Source organism: Halichoeres trimaculatus, unplaced genomic scaffold, assembly GCF_033239565.1.
Source record: "Halichoeres trimaculatus isolate MK-OKI-2021-1 unplaced genomic scaffold, fHalTri1.1 fHalTri1_scaffold_5, whole genome shotgun sequence".
Taxonomy (NCBI): Eukaryota; Metazoa; Chordata; class Actinopteri; order Labriformes; family Labridae; genus Halichoeres; species Halichoeres trimaculatus.
The window spans coordinates 17,970,140-17,985,782 of NW_027437183.1; the positions used below are offsets into that span (position 1 = coordinate 17,970,140).

At 42.5% G+C, this 15,643-nt stretch overlaps 3 protein-coding genes across 3 annotated transcripts; 1 reads left to right on the forward strand and 2 right to left on the reverse strand.

Moving 5' to 3' along the window:
• Positions 1-3,099: 3,099 nt before the first annotated feature.
• iscua (iron-sulfur cluster assembly enzyme a) lies at positions 3,100-4,579 on the reverse strand. The gene is made up of 5 exons (XM_074669821.1): positions 4,450-4,579; positions 4,142-4,255; positions 3,942-4,052; positions 3,769-3,847; positions 3,100-3,445 (listed from the first exon to the last, which is right to left on the reverse strand). The coding sequence occupies exons 1-5, from the start codon at positions 4,549-4,551 to the stop codon at positions 3,354-3,356; spliced, it is 498 nt and encodes a 165-aa protein (XP_074525922.1). The 5' UTR covers positions 4,552-4,579; the 3' UTR covers positions 3,100-3,353.
• Positions 4,580-4,786: 207 nt separating this feature from the next.
• Positions 4,787-12,030, forward strand: sart3 (spliceosome associated factor 3, U4/U6 recycling protein). Its single transcript, XM_074669819.1, has 19 exons — positions 4,787-4,984; positions 5,784-5,910; positions 5,992-6,096; positions 6,182-6,366; positions 6,625-6,730; positions 7,097-7,221; positions 7,359-7,514; positions 7,897-8,035; positions 8,245-8,352; positions 8,437-8,514; positions 8,594-8,652; positions 8,768-8,877; positions 8,970-9,082; positions 9,181-9,257; positions 9,343-9,514; positions 9,601-10,049; positions 10,320-10,472; positions 10,574-10,761; positions 10,855-12,030. The coding sequence occupies exons 1-19, from the start codon at positions 4,787-4,789 to the stop codon at positions 11,027-11,029; spliced, it is 2,823 nt and encodes a 940-aa protein (XP_074525920.1). The 3' UTR covers positions 11,030-12,030.
• An 883-nt stretch (positions 12,031-12,913) lies between these two features.
• On the reverse strand, positions 12,914-15,417 carry ficd (FIC domain protein adenylyltransferase). The gene is made up of 2 exons (XM_074669820.1): positions 14,792-15,417; positions 12,914-14,439 (listed from the first exon to the last, which is right to left on the reverse strand). Exons 1-2 carry the CDS (start codon positions 15,060-15,062, stop codon positions 13,364-13,366), a joined length of 1,347 nt encoding a protein of 448 aa, XP_074525921.1. The 5' UTR covers positions 15,063-15,417; the 3' UTR covers positions 12,914-13,363.
• Positions 15,418-15,643: the final 226 nt, after the last annotated feature.

Consider the following 15,643-nt stretch of genomic DNA (forward strand, 5'->3'; position numbering starts at 1 on the left):
TCGCACCGTCTGCCACTGACAACAAAAGACCTTCTCAATCACTTTGAATGGTGAAGAGGATCCAAAACAGGTAACACAGCACCTTAAGGCTGTTATTAAACTTTGATGAGCATCTTCCAGAAACTCTCAACAGCAGCAACAGTAGTCATCTTCAGATCATGTGAGGATAAACCTGCACATCTCTGAGGAGGAGCAGGACACTCAGCAAAAATGGTAAGTGCATGTGCCTTTCTTTCAATGACTCTTTGTCGGGTTTTAAAGAACGTGTTAATAAATCATTTATCAGTTAAAAATTTAAGGTTGTCAGGAGTATTTTCTACAGCTGCGTCACTCGCAGCCTGTCATTAATGAAGTCTTGTTTTTTGGCTTTCTTTTAGCTTTCAGACACACCTGTTAACTCACTGTAAATCTAATATGTCCTGACATTTTTAATTGCTCATAAGCCACGAGAAAAGTAACCAACTCCTCAAAAAGGCAGCAGAAAAAATGTTCATTAATTTTTCATATGAAGAGGTTAATCACTACATCAGAGAGCTCTAATGATATGTAATTTGCATCTTTGAGATATATTAAAGGATTATGACAACGAGCTTTGCTGTGGAACAGTTAAATGATGCATTTGCCATGAATTAAGTTATTAATAATGACACATAAACACGTCTTCTCCTATGGGGTCCTTTTTTTTTTTTTTTTTTTTTTTTTTTTTTTTTACAATTCTTAAAAGATTCCAGCTAATATCTTAAGTTAAATTCTGAGACCACTAAAAACATTAGAAATGAGTGTCAGTATAAATGTTGGCTGAAGTGACACAGTGGGGGAAAGAGGCTGAATCTACCCTGGGCCCAAAATAAATGTGAATCAATATGTTTAGAATTGTCTCTCTGAGTTGTTACTTTCAAAAGAAAAGTAAAACTGTCTGACGAAATTAACACAGATCTCAATTGTTTATTTTGAAAACTTTTGCTTCTTCTGAGGCTCCTCTGACACATACAAAGCGCAAAAAAAATGTGTTAAGTCCAGCCAGCAACAGGATTAATCTGACAGCTGTCAGTAGAGCCAAGTGACTGGTACCGAGCGAGCTGTTTTCACCAATGAGTAAAATCAGCATCCTCAAGAGAAAAGACAGAAAAATAGTTTGTTTTAATTGTTTCTTGGAAAGAGGATAAAACTGGTTCGATTAAAGAATGGTTGGAGCTAATGTTGGTGATGTAGATATGTACTTGTCAGCTGGTAAAATGGCTTGGATCAAATTTTCTTCCTTACAACCAAAGGTTGGAGTAAATTTAAGGCACATGTGCCATTGCAATGTGAGGGGAAAGTCAGCGTTTTTCCGTGTTTTCTGTGAGCTATGATTGAGTACATTTTTCTCCACCCTTGTATCTTCCAGTGAGCCATGCTTTGGTGCGGATGTGGCATCCTCTTGATTCTCTGCTTTGGTCCTGTATCCTGCCTTGTGGTCTCGCCCTGTCCTCCTGGCTGCTGCTGTCCTCGCCCTGGGTTTTTGGTTTTGTGTGAGTCCCTGGGTCTCCGCTCCCTCCCTCGTTCAGTCCCTCTCAGTACCTCGGCTCTGTCTGTGGCCAGAAACCATCTCTGCAATGTGGACAACCTGCTCCAGCCTTTCTCAGGCCTTCAAGAGCTAAGCCTTAGTCACAACCTGCTGGCCCGCTTCCCCCGCGGCCTTCCTCCCAGCCTGGAGTCTCTACTGCTGCAAGAAAACCGCATCACTTACATCACCACAGGTGCACTGCGACACCTAGGGAATCTAACCCGTCTAGATCTTGAGGACAATCGCATTCGTGCTATCCAACCTGGAGCACTCAAAGGTCTCAACAGGCTGCAGGTCCTGACCTTGAAGGGAAATGAACTCAAAACCCTCCCTTTAAATCTTCCTCCAGCACTCACCCACTTGGACCTCTCGGCAAACTGCATCTCTGTTCTAGACCTGCCCTCACTGTCTGCTCTGGTCAACCTGCAGGTGCTCAAGATCAACAGCAATTGCCTGCGCTCAGTCCCAGAGAGTGCCTTTGATAGCCTGCCTCGGCTCAGGTCTGTGGACCTTACAAACAACCTGTGGGTGTGTGAGTGTGATATTCTGTATCTCTACCGCTGGCTGCTGAATGGCAGGATGAAGATGGCTACAGACCTGGTGTGCAGCGAGCCCGTCCATCTCGCTCATCGTCTGCTTCTCAACCTTTCTGTGATGGCCATCTGTCCCAGAGTCCTGACGCCCAATGAGAGGACACAGCAGCAACATATCAACTACTCTGCTCCAGATAGGCGGCTGGAGACACAGACAGTGAACCCCACAGGACCAAATACTTCAGAAAATAACATTTCAGAGCAAATATCACAGCAAGCTACTTCACGCTTCCTCTCAAATGATTTTCCAAAGACTCGTGTTTTGCTTGATCACTTCTCTCTAGAGACCCTTACCTATGAGGAGTGTCTGTCCCTGAATAAAACACAGTCAATGAGCCCTTCTCTTTTACAAACCACTTCTGCTCCTTCAGACGAGCAGGAAAGAAGGGACAACATCACAGCTTGCTACCCTCAGATTAATGCAACCTCTGCAGGAGAAACACCACCTTTTCTTTCCACGAACAGAGATGCACTGTGGCCCACTCCCAACCCGGGACCCCTTACACAGCAGGACTCTGCAGTGGTCATTGCCCTACTCGCTGTGTTGTGTGTGTTGGTTTCTCTCCTAATGCTTGCAGTGCTGTTTGTACTGAAAAAGGTTATTCTGCAGCGACAGAGGGTGGCTCCTCTAGATGTAGGATCGGGAGGATGACATTAGATGCAGTAAAAAGTTCAGTTTTACAATGAATCAAAGTCTCACGCAGTAGTCTGAAGCAGTACTTTAGCAGTGGACTCAATCACCTTCATACTTTATCCTCCACGGGGGCCCAGATTGTTTTTTCTTTGTTCTTCTTCTTTTTTAAAAAAATTTAAGCCAAATAAAGCTTTAACGCCAAAATTACTGTATAGAAAACCACAACCCAATTAAAAGTTTCAAATTTGTTTTGTGTGATTTTGTAAAGAACAGAGAGGCAAAGAAAAGACCAGTTTAGAGCTTACCATTTTAAATTTAATGTTCAATCATCTGAAAATATTCCTCATGAAAAATGGACTCCAAAATAAGCATGAAGTAAAGAAATGCTCCTGATCATGAGATGAAAAAAACACCCCTGGCACTTTGACAATGTTTATCTACAATAACATTTTTAAAGGGCAAGAAAACTCCCAAAGATCTGATGTAGTATTATGGTAACTAATCTTCCAAACATCACAGTAGAGTAGTGTCATCAAGCAGGTGCTAAAACATGACCGTCTCATGTTGTTGGAAAAACATATTAACTTGAGGCTTTTGCACGTTCCTCCTTCTTGTCCTGTTGTTTTATTCTGTAGTCTGACAGCGCTGCTCTTATGGCATCTTCTGCAAGCACTGAAAGAAAAAAAGAGAGGATGTTTAAAGGCTTTGTTTTGCAAGCAAATAGTTGTTGTTTTTTTAAGGGGAAAGAAAACTGTTCAGAGAAATGTCAAACTACACAGTTTAATTCAAGTAAACATTGGCCTGCTTGTAAGATTTGAACTCATCTGGACTGTCTATCACCACCAGCATAATCAAACATGATAGTTCTACTTCTCTGACGGAGTCACACAAATGTATGAAATCAGGGTAAAGCCGCACTCATGGTGTTATTTTGATATTCTTGTTTTGTTTTCAACTCTCTGACACGTTGATGAACTGTGTTGTTTTCGTCTTACTGGAGCAATGAAGCTTGACTGGAGGAAGGCAGAGTTCTTTGGCAATGTCTGTGTTCTTGATCTTCAGCGCTTCATCCACCTGCAGAATAACACAAAACTTGCTAGATCCTTAACAACAAAAGCAGTACTTGTCAAACCATTGTTCCATTTTTATTTTCCATGTGTTCACTCACCGACTTCCCCTTCACCCACTCTGTGGCCAGGGAGCTGGAAGCGATGGCTGATCCACAGCCAAATGTTTTGAACTTTGCATCAACTATCTTCCCATTTTCGTCCACCTGGATCTAAAGACAATACAAAGTCAAAGCTTGGTTGTGCAACAGACAGCAGTGACAGGATCGTACTGACCCCTTGTTCTTGACCTCATGTTTACCTGTAGTTTCATTACATCTCCACAGGCTGGTGCACCCACCAACCCCGTCCCCACATTCCGGCTGTTTTTGTCGAGAGAACCCACATTTCTCGGGTTTTCATAATGGTCCACCACCTGATGAAAATCCACAACAGACAACAATCCGTTTTAACTCTTTAGATCTAAGCCAACAAGATAAAACAGAGCTGATAAATTTGGCTACATCTCTTATCAGACATTACACTCCCATGTATGCTAGCTGTCAATACAAATTACTGGCACATGTGTTGGTATTAAAAACGTAATCCGTATAAAATGCTCTAACTTACCTTTTTGTGATAAGAACAGAGAGTATTCAGCTGTGGGCCGAATAACCTTCTACTCAACAACACCAGCGAGGACGCTGAGTTTCGTAAGGAGACCATCGCCATGTTCAGAAACCGATGGTGGACGGAAATCAACGAGTCCACACGAGTGAGATCGACCGAATTTTGTGTTGACAAACAAATGGAAAAGGAAGGCTTCACGGACGAAGGAGCCCCTTCTAGCGGCTGACTGTGGCCGTTACACACGAGGGATCCACGGTGTGTCCCGTGACAGGCTCCGCCTCTCACGACGCTCCTCCGGGCTGTGTTAGCTTGTTACCAGGCAGACAGCCTTTCCAACATGGCAGCATCAAGCAACGCAGAGCAAACGCAGTTGCAAGACATGGAAGAGGAAGATGCGGGGATGGAGGAGAGGGAGATGGAATCCGACGAAGAGGAGGAAGATGGCATGGGCGAAGAAAATTCAGACGACGAAGAGAATGATTCCTCTGAAGACGAGAAAGAAAATGAGGCTGAAATCCAGCGATTGGAGGAGCAGGTAATTAACCAAGAACGCATATGAGCTTAGTTAGCGCTGACTAACGTTAGCCGTTGAGCTAACGAGAATGAATGGGTGGTAAACATAGCCAGCCACGATATAATTGACGCCATAGTTTCTCTGTTGTTGCCGTTGGTTAATTGACACTGATTATGTTGCTATGAACTTGCTATTAAACAGTTCGTGTGGTACGACGTCATTATGCTGGCTATCGTGATTAGCTGTGATGCTAATTACTTGTCTCGTGCAAGGCGCCGTTTTAAACGGCGCTGTTTGTGCAGCTTTCAGTGCAGCTACAAACAAAGTTCATGAGTAACAGTACACGCTGTCCCCAACTTTACTGTGTTTTACGTACAATATATTTGATTCGCAGCTATTCTATATACGTAGTAAATTATAACACATTTACAATAGCTCTAAAAAATTACCCACGTTACATTCTGATTACAAAATCTGGTATGGTTAGCCACTACTTTTACGAAAGTTGCAAAGTTAAGTTTTAGTTATTCCTCAGGCTGCAGATTAAAATGCTTTTGCATCATATAGCTTTTTTTAAAATTCAACTTTCACCTAAAACAAATATAGTACAGCCAGTACAACTATTTCCTAGTATTAGATTCATATAACAACTTGTGATCACAGTATCACACTATAATGTGACCTCTGAATAAGCGCCGTGATCATAATATGACTTCTAACAATGTTTCTGGCTTTAAGTCACAGCTTACTGAAAATTAGTTAGAAACAAACTGTGTAAGTCATTGTCTTACCTCTCTCTCTTCTTTCTGGGGTGTTTCAGCTGTCAATCAATGCTTTTGATTACAACTGCCATGTGGATCTCATCAAACTCCTAAAGCAGGAGGGAGAGCTTTTTCGCTTGCGAAAGGCAAGGCAAAAGATGAGCGAGCTTTTCCCGCTCACTGAAGGTTGGTGTTGTTCTTACACAGTTTTGTGATCAGAAGTTTCAGCTTCTGGTACAGCCTAATAAATTCTGTTTAACTCCACAGAGATCTGGTTAGATTGGTTGAAGGATGAGATCCGGCTGACTGAGGAGGAGCCTAATCGAGAGAAAGTTTATGAACTGTTCGAGAAAGCTGTCAAAGACTACATCTGTGAGTAATCATAACTTTATTCCCCACCTTCATTTTATGGTTGTCTTGTTTAGAAGTCTTAATATCTTATTCTTCTTGTACTCAGGTCCGGATATCTGGCTGGAGTATGCTCAATACTCGATAGGTGGCATGGGCTCTCCAGGAGGTATAGACAGGGTGAGGTCCATCTTTGAGAGAGCTGTGACAGCAGTGGGGCTTCACATGACCAAGGGACATGCAGTGTGGGAGGCGTACAGAGAGTTTGAGAACGCCATTTTGTCTACAGTACAGGTTTGTGTTTTTATCTCAAGGAAGGTGTAGGGATTTTTCTCTGTAGGTTTTTAAATTTCGTGTCAGAGAGAAAAAAATAGATACACAGATCTGCTGTTCTATGCTTTTGCAGGCAATATTGAGCTGCATCCACCAAGTTAATATGACTGTATCACAGGAAGTTTTAAATGATAACCCACACTCATTGCACCTCAGACTACATACAGATACCTCAGAATTTCTTTGGATTTGTTGACGTTATTCCATCTTGTCCCTCAGCCTCCTCCTGGCAGGATTCCCAGCCACCAGGAGCAGGAGCTGCTGAACACCCAGCTTGGGAGAATCCATACTCTGTTTCGCCGCCAGCTGGCCATCCCCCTAATGGGTAAGACTGGCGGCCTCTCTGTCCAGACCGTCTGCTGTAATACAGGCAGTGTTCCTGCTGTGAGAGGCCATATGTTTACCTGAAAACCTGTAAAATGCCTCATTTAAGAAAAATAATACCGATTTGTGGAATAAGTGAAGGATAATGGCTTTGTTTACTTTAGTATTTCGGCAAGATCAGGCATGTTAAGTTGAAACAGGAACACAGATGACACAGAAACTCAACTTTGTCCTTGTGTTGCTTTTTTACATTTTGTTTTATTAGAGTTATGTGTGGTGTTCTGTATGTATTCTTATCTGTGCAAGGAGAAAACTTTAAAACTGAAAAAAAAACAAAAAAAAACAATTGCTCTGTTTTTTTTTGAAGAAATGGAAGCCACCTATGCAGAATATGAGGAGTGGTCCGAAGATGGGGTTCCTGACACAGTCACACATCTCTACAAAAAGGCTGTGCAGCAGATGGAGAAGTGCAAACCTTTTGAAGACTCACTGGTAACAAGCTCGCATAGATTCTTTTCCTCTAAGGACTGAGACAGTATCTGTTATTCTAGTGTTCCTCTTTCTTTATTTTATTTTATTTTATTTTTTTCTGCATCATACAACATCTCCTCACTGTTGTGTTTCTACAGCTGGTAGCTGAACCTCCTAAACTGGCTGAATACCAGGCTTACATTGACTTCGAACTAAAGGAGGGCGATCCAGCGCGGGTCCAGATTACCTTTGAGCGCACTCTGGCGGAGAACTGTCTGGTACCAGACATGTGGGCAAAGTACACAAACTATCTGGTTAGTATGGCTTGGTGGCTCTGGTGCTGTCTGGAAATAAACCCAGTTTGATGTCATGTTTGAACATTCCACATTATGGCCCATTGTTTTTTGTCAGAAGTCCATTGGATGAAAAAAAATAGACAGTTGGCTAAATGTTGCAGAATTCTTGGAATAATTTATGTGTCCACATTGCTGAATTTTGACCAGTTTTTTGTATGCCGGATAAAAAAAACAGTGCTGCAGTGAAGCTGAAAAGCATGGTGGGAAGTTAGAACGTGTTTAGAAAGGGCACTTGTATATAAATTGTGTATGATACAGTAGTAAATTATACATTAACTTATATATAAAATTATACCTTCTATCTTTAACCATTGATTTTTTTCTTTCATGGGCTTTGCAGGATCGTCAGCTTAAGGTCAAAGACCTGGTTCTTTCTACTCATGATCGTGCCGTCAGGAATTGTCCTTGGACCATGGGTCTTTGGAAAAGCTACCTGCTGGCTCTGGAGAGACATGGGGCAGACCACCACACTGTCTCAGGTATCATCAAATGATGACAGTGTTTTTGTGTGTTGATGTGCTTTCAAATTTTGACCCTTAAAGTTGTTAAAATTCCAAGTGTTGGAGATCCATGACTGCAATAATGTAACTTTTCTTTACCACTCTTCCTGCTGTACGGGGAAATGTCAGAATCTGATATTGTGGTGCTTGCTTTGTCTTATTGTGTTACTTCTCTGCCGGCTTTACAGATATTTTTGAAAAGGCGCTGAATGCCGGTTTCATTCAAGCAACAGATTACGTGGAAATTTGGCAGGCGTACCTGGATTACCTGAGGAGGCGTGTGGATTTCAGCAAAGGTGAGAGCAGTCACATTTATTTGTATGTTTGGAAACAGCTGACTTTAATTGTTGGTCTTTGCTAATAGAGCTCCCTTTTTGCAGAATCAAGTAAAGAGTTAGAGGAGTTACGAGGAGCTTTCTCTCGGTCCATTGACTACATGAAGCAGGATGTTGAAGAAAGTGGGTTGATTTCAGACAGATTATTATTTTCTTTCTTGTTTCTTTTTGCAGGTAACTCACTGTTTTTGTGTCACTGCAGGGTTTGGTGAAAGTGGAGACCCTTCTTGTCTCATAATGCAGATCTGGGCCAGGATAGAGGTGAGCAGAGATGACAATTTGAGAGAGCTGCTTTTCTGTTGAACTTTGTGAGGGACATAAAAAGAATGACAAATACACAGTTCTTTTTACTAATCATATATTTTCTACCTCCCAGGCTCTGCACTGTAAGAACATTCAAAAGGCCAGAGAACTGTGGGACAGTATCATGACAAAGGGGAATGCCAAATATGCCAACATGTGGTTGGAGTATTATAACCTAGAAAGGTCTGTAGGTCTATGTGTGATGCCCCTTCGTGAGATAACTGAATCAAAACATGAATATGGTTTTCTAATTGGTTGTTTCACCAAACCCACAGGTCTTCTGGAGACCCTGTTCACTGTCGAAAGGCTCTCCACAGAGCAGTCCAGTGCACCACAGACTATCCTGAGCATGTGTGTGAAGTCCTGCTCACCTTTGAGAGAGTGGAGGGTAAGTCACCATGTTGAAATCAGGTCTTAACTCTGCTTTACATAAAAGTAAAGCAGGGTTTATTAACCACGGCTTTTCCATTCGTTTCACATCTCTAGGTTCTCTGGAGGACTGGGATACGGCTGTGTTGAAGACAGAGAGCCGGCTTACCAGGATTAATCAGCAAAGAGCAAAGGTAGGTGTACATATCAGCATTGCACTGGGCTGCTGTATCATTTAGCAGCTTTAGCTAATGTTTCTCGCTGTGTCCCATCTGTCAGGCGGCTGAGAAAGAAGCCAACCTGGCTCGCCAAGAGGAAGAGAGAGTCGACCAGCGGCGGAAGGCCAAGTCAGACAAGAAGGCTCAGAAGAAGGTCCAGAGGGGGAACCGAGTTGGGGAGAAAAGGAAAGCAGAGCAGGATGATTATCACGATGAGTGGAATGAAGACTCTGGTAAATACAGAGTATTTTGTGATGAAGAGGCAAAAATAAGTTTTAATAAATGTTATCTCACCTAACATTTTTCCTTCTGTGAACAGAACAAGCTCCTAAAAGACACAGAGGAAACGGTGATCAAACTACTGAGGAGTCCATGGAGACCGAGACGGGACTTTTTGGGAAGAACGCTCCCCCAGGCTATAAACCTGCTCCACCTGGCACTAAAAAAACTCAACAAGGAGCTGCCTTGAAGCAGAGCGACGACAAACCAGAGCTTCGCAACGACAACTGCAGCGTGTTCATCAGTAACCTGGCATACACGCTGGAGGAGCCAGAGGCCAAGCTCAGGACTCTGTTTGAGCCGTTCGGTCCCATCCAACAGATCCGGCCCGTCTTTAGTAACAAAGGGACTTTTAAAGGCTACTGCTATGTACAGTTTGAATCCCCCGTTTCCGTGCCTGAGGCTCTGAAGCTGGACAGGAGAGAGGTGGAAGGCAGGCCGATGTTTGTGTCACCCTGTGTGGACAAAAACAAAAATCCAGATTTTAAGGTAAACCTGAAAACGAATGACTTCACTATAGAGATTGGATCATTTTTATTGCCCTATCTTTTGATTTTGTTTGAACCACATAGGAAAGTTGCATGAATTTAATAATTTCTTTAGATGATGTTTTTACACACTGCAGGGTGAGGTAAAAAGTTGTAATGTCAGTAAGTCAAGGTCATTTTGAACTTGACAGCTGCTTCCCACGTGAAAAATGAAACTTCACTTGCTGAAACTTTTAAATGTAACCATCTGTTTACATGTCTATTCTCGTAGGTGTTTAAATACAACACATCTATGGAGAAACAAAAGATCTTCATCTCTGGGCTGCCCTTCTCATGCACTAAAGAGCAACTGGAGGAAATCTGCAGGAGCCATGGCTCTATTAAAGAAGTTCGTATGGTCACATATCGCTCAGGAAAACCCAAGGTGAGGCTTAAAGAGGGGGACTCAGTCAGGTGTTGGGCTGAAAATAGAGAGCCAAGCAGGTTTAAGAGACTGATGTTAATGAATTAACCTTCTTCCTGCAGGGCCTGGCTTATGTTGAGTTTGCAGATGAAGCCCAGGCTTCTCACGCGGTTTTAAAAATGGACGGCATGGAAATAGAAGGCAACAAGATCAGTGTTGCGATAAGCAACCCCCCTCGCAGAAATATCGCAGATAAATCAAGTTCCAGCAGGCCTATGGCAGACCTGATGCCTCGCCAGGTCTATGGATCGTAAGTTAATTAACTCATTTCTCTCTTGCCACTAGAAAGTCGTCATTTTTCAACACAAAGTACAGAAAATGAGCACATGTTTTATTTTCCCAGGAGAGGAAGAGGACGCACCCAACTGTCTCTCCTCCCTCGTGCGCTGCACCGACAGAATGAGTCTGCAAGCAAAGTGGAGAATGGGACAGCATCAGCTGGCGCAGCAGGGAATGCATCTGGAGAGACCAAACCTCTGTCAAATGCAGACTTTGCCCGAATGCTTCTCAGTAAATGAGGAAACAAGCAAGGGAAACGTTCACACTGAAAGCCATCCTGTGTCCTTACAAATAAGTGTTGGTGAATTTCCTGTGGTTGGCTATCCGACTTCCCTTTAACCTTGTCCTCATAGTCTGTTCATCTTTACCTTTGAGTTTCTGATCTCCATTACAAACCTTTTCAACCAGGACTTTTCATCAATATGGCCCATATTTTTTTCTTCTGTTGGTTTCCTTAAAGATGGCTGACTGACTATTTTATTATAGAAAAAAAGAAGTGTATCATATTTGTGTGTAAATATACTGTACCTAAAATTGTTCGCCTCATGTTGCAAAGTGTCCTCTTCTGTTGTGTCATGTGAAAGAGATCTAAAGGACCATATGAGAGTATTTTTATAACAAGTCAGCCAAATGTGTGAGTGTTGTTTCAAAACACAAAAGTTCTGATGTGAAATAGTGACTGTGTGTGTGAGAGAGAGTGAGATATATAAAAAGAGAGTTTGATGTTTGCTTGATTGATGAAAGACTAATTCTTTGGATTATTTTAAGAAACCTAGGATTCATGTTGTCAACTTCTGCAAGCAATGGTTTTTCTTTTTCTGACTTTTCTGTAAAATGAATCAATCATTTTACCGTGTCTCATTTACAGTTATTGGTGTTTTTATGCTCCCAGTACAGTACCCGCACATAACTTTTTGTTGATTGACTTTGTTGTATGATATGGATCTACCCTAAGATCATATCACACAGCTCAAGTTTGATATCAGAACTTTGTCTCCTTTTTTTCTGTTTCCATCACATTTTTGATGCGACCTGTAGACCCGGTCCAAACATCCACTGTCAACCTTGTTGTTGTTGTTTTGGAGATCAGTCTGGCTCTGCTGTGGATCTAAAGAGATTTGGGGAGAAATTAACATTAATCCCACATTTTCTTTGTGAAATTTAAAGATGTCACATTGGCAAGCTGATATGCTTTGTCTTTTAAAAAGTCATTCGTTGATTTAAAAAAAAAAAAGAAAAATGAATGAAATTTAAGATTACCAATCAGATGAAATAGGATGGGAGATGATGTCATTTATTGTAAGGTTGACAAGGTTGTTCTGATATTTCTCAACGACACTACCCTCAAAGACACTACCCTGAATCCACAGAAAATCAAAGTCAGCACAGACCAGTTTATAGCTTTGCATATGTTGATAGATACTAGAGCTGTTCTGTGTTAACTCTAAAGTGGATCCTTCAACTCTTACAATCTGTAATCTAAGAACAATTGTATGAATATGTCTCCCACATGCTGAAACTTCAATCCAAGGTTAGCAGACAGTGATAAGTATCCTTCATATAACTTAAGCCTGCAGCTCCACCTACTCAAGAATAGAGAATCTATGCAGTTTCTCCATTTTAATATTCAGAATAGATCCACTTTTCTTGTTTGGATATGAACTATTATGTAAATATTCAGGATAATATTCCGAGGGTCACCATAGTTTGTAATAGACATCTTACATTTTAAAAAAACAGATGGGATATAAGCTATATGTAATGCTCTCACCGCAGTGGCCTATTCTAAAAAAAATCTGAGTGTTGTCTCTTGAAGTCACCTCCTGTTTTATGTTCAGTACTACAAAGTGGTGTGTGTGCATTGCTGTTTTGTATCATTTCTATAGTCAGTGTTAGAAATTTGCAACAGATAAATAATAGCTACTTTCTCTTTGGTTACACTATTTATTTTCCTGCTTGTTTCATTATTGACTCGTGAATTTGGTTCCTGGAAAAAAAAACAAAGTGAATGTCATGTTTTTCTGTCAGTTTTTTTTTTTAAATAAAGTTGTGAAAATCAACTTTGATCCGACTTTGATGTCCACAGCTTTATTTATTCAAAGAGGACTAAAAACATACTGATGTTAATGGAACACTTTTAATTTAAAATAGAATAAATTATCAAATGCATGAAAGTGCTTTATAATGTCATGAGACATCATCAGGCTCCAAAGGTAGAAAACGTTCTCATGCTGTACACTCAAGTCACGTGACATGGTTTAAAAGCCTCCTAACCTCACATTATCAGTCGTCTCTCTGTAGAGTAGTTTCTGACCTGAACTGAGATGCATGAACGCTAAAAGGGAATGAGACTAGAGCAAGAAGTGTGGAGAAGGTTTCTTTGAACTCAGGAGGGATGAGAAATTTAGGCAAAAGCCCACCTAAAACCAGGTTTGAAACCGGATCCAACAGACAACTTTTGTGTGGAAAAAGTGGAATATGGCTAATTAATGGAGCAAATGAACACAATCTCCAGTTATTTAAGAGTTTTTTAAAAATAAAAAACATGCTCCCTTTTTCCTCTAGTCTTCCACTCAGTTGTGGATAGGAATAGTCTGTTTACAGTCAGGACAGGCCTGGTCAGCCCCTGGCAGTCCCACAGCATGCTCTGTCGTAGAGATCAACAATGTGTCCAGTGTGATCTCTGTGCATTTGGCAATAAAGCGAATAAATGGCCGCACGTCGCCCTCATTGGCTGTGTCCAGAGCTGAGTAATATTCTGCTCTTTGTTCTTTTCGGATTGTGATTGGTGGGTACCGTGCCTGCATGAGCACAAGATTCATGAGCAGCCGTGATGTCCGCCCATTGCCATCGACAAAAGGGTGCACGTATACCAGTTTGTAATGGGCAAGGGCTGCATACTCCACAGGGTGCAGCTGCAGGGCCTCCTCTGAGTTGAGCCACTGCACCAGCTCTCTCATGTGTCTCTCCAGGTCCTGAGGATGGGGAGGGATGTGGTGACCCACAAACACCTGGTTGGTGCGCAGCCTCCCTCCCTCCACAGGGTCAACATATCCAAGCACCCGACGGTGAATCTCCAGGATGTCGCTAACAGTGATGGCCCCAGTTCTGGACAGCAATGTGGTGTTAATGTACTTCATGGCTGCATCAACACCTATGGCCTCGTTCTGCTCCTGTAGGCTCTTCCCTGGGACGGCGTAACGTGTCTCAATGATGTGACGGATCTCAGACAGGGTGAGCGTGCTGCCTTCAATGGCCACTGTGTGGTAGATGTGGTGATAGTAGGTTTCCTCCATCACTCTGCGAAGAGCGGAGTTGCCTTTTGGAATGGACATTAGCCTGCGCACCTTACTGTCAATGATGCTAAAGTAACGCTGGTCAATCTCCTCCACTAAGGGAAGAGTGCGATCCCTGCTGACCAGAGCCCTCTCGTTACACGGTGAAATGGCCAATGCTTTGGTGTAAAGGTGGTCTGCCTGGACGATGTCCTTCTCCTCCTCCAGGATGGTCCCCAGCTCTGTCAGGGCGTCCACAAAACCTGGATTCATGCTGAGTGCATGCACAAGCAGCTTGTGAGCCTTCTCCCTCTTCCCTAGTTTCTTCATTTCCTGGGCCTGCTGCAGAGCTGCTTTGGCCTCCAGCTCCATCTCTGAAATCAAAGCAGGGTGGTTACAATTAGCTTCAATACAGGTTTAACCAATTACAGGAAAAAATATACAGGTCTATTAAACAGCTTAAGCGAAGCACAAGTGACAATATATTAGAGAGACTAAATATAAAGGAAGCCATCAGGGATGTACAAGATCGTTGATGAACGATTTGTATTTTGTAGATTCTTTACTTAGCTAACTGTCACTTTTTTGTAACTAAAAAATTAAAATAACTTGGAAAAGTATACCGAAGAAAATCCACAAGTGGTCCTGCTCAGGATATCCTACACCTAACTAGTACTGAGTCGTGCTGTGTATTTAAAGGATCAGTTCACCTCTTCTTGTTCGTACCTTTGCTGGGCTTGGTCCTCTGGGGCAGCAGATCAAGAGCAGTGAAGGGGATAGTGAGGCTGGTGGACTGCACAGCTGGGGTCTGCTGAGAGACCCCCCACAGCTGGCACCGAAGCTGGGCTATGCCTTTTAGGGCCGCGCAGCACTCGTCCTCCTCCCCTACCAGTGGCATCAGGATGGCCACCAGAGAGCCGAGGAGGATACACAGCAACGGGCCCCATCCTCCGAGGAGACGACCACTGGTGTAGCGCCACACCGTGATAGCAGCCATGATGATCGCAGGTCAGAGCCTCCATTGTCTGGTGACGCGGTCCCCCATGTACCCCCTCTAGGTGAGCCGAAGAGCGGGTGACAGGTGGGGATCCATAGTTAACGCGACAGCTGAAAGCCACTAGCACTGCAGCGAAAAGTCAGATAAAGCCCAGTCCGTTACAGCTCCAACGTCGGTTACAGCTTTCTCCCGGACACGTTTTTGTGAAGGTCAGCTGAAACTCTTTAACGGTGGCAAAAAATATAGATAAGGCTGCGATTTGTTTGTTCTCAGCGTCAGCACAAATGTGTACAAATACTCGGCACATCAACTTCCTCAGTACGGGCGAACAAAGTGGAACAGGATTGGTCACAAAAGTATTCAAGAGCAGTTCTGATTGGCTAAAACCTCAGCAATACAAGAAATGGTTCGTAGTGTTGTGTGATTGGTGGATTCAAGAACACGTCAACAGCACATTTTATCAACACAGTACTGTGTTGATAATAATGAAAAAAGAGGTAACAAAACATATGTTTATATATGTATAAATATATACAAACTTAAACATGGATTCTGAGCCTGTGGGTAAAATAATATCAAAC

Bases quoted from the DNA above. Each gene is read 5' to 3' on its own strand.
- iscua (XM_074669821.1), bottom strand. From the start codon at position 4,551: ATGGCGATGGTCTCCTTACGAAACTCAGCGTCCTCGCTGGTGTTGTTG. The intron at 4,256-4,449 runs GTAAGTTAGAGC...GATTTTCATCAG, and splicing joins TCTGTTCTTATCACAAAAAG to GTGGTGGACCATTATGAAAA. The intron at 3,446-3,768 runs GTAAGACGAAAA...TTTTTCTTTCAG, and splicing joins AGTCAAGCTTCATTGCTCCA to TGCTTGCAGAAGATGCCATA.
- sart3 (XM_074669819.1), top strand. From the start codon at position 4,787: ATGGCAGCATCAAGCAACGCAGAGCAAACGCAGTTGCAAGACATGGAA. The intron at 7,515-7,896 runs GTTAGTATGGCT...TGGGCTTTGCAG, and splicing joins CAAAGTACACAAACTATCTG to GATCGTCAGCTTAAGGTCAA. The intron at 8,653-8,767 runs GTGAGCAGAGAT...TCTACCTCCCAG, and splicing joins AGATCTGGGCCAGGATAGAG to GCTCTGCACTGTAAGAACAT.
- ficd (XM_074669820.1), bottom strand. From the start codon at position 15,062: ATGGCTGCTATCACGGTGTGGCGCTACACCAGTGGTCGTCTCCTCGGA. The intron at 14,440-14,791 runs GTACGAACAAGA...CTTTGATTTCAG, and splicing joins GAGGACCAAGCCCAGCAAAG to AGATGGAGCTGGAGGCCAAA.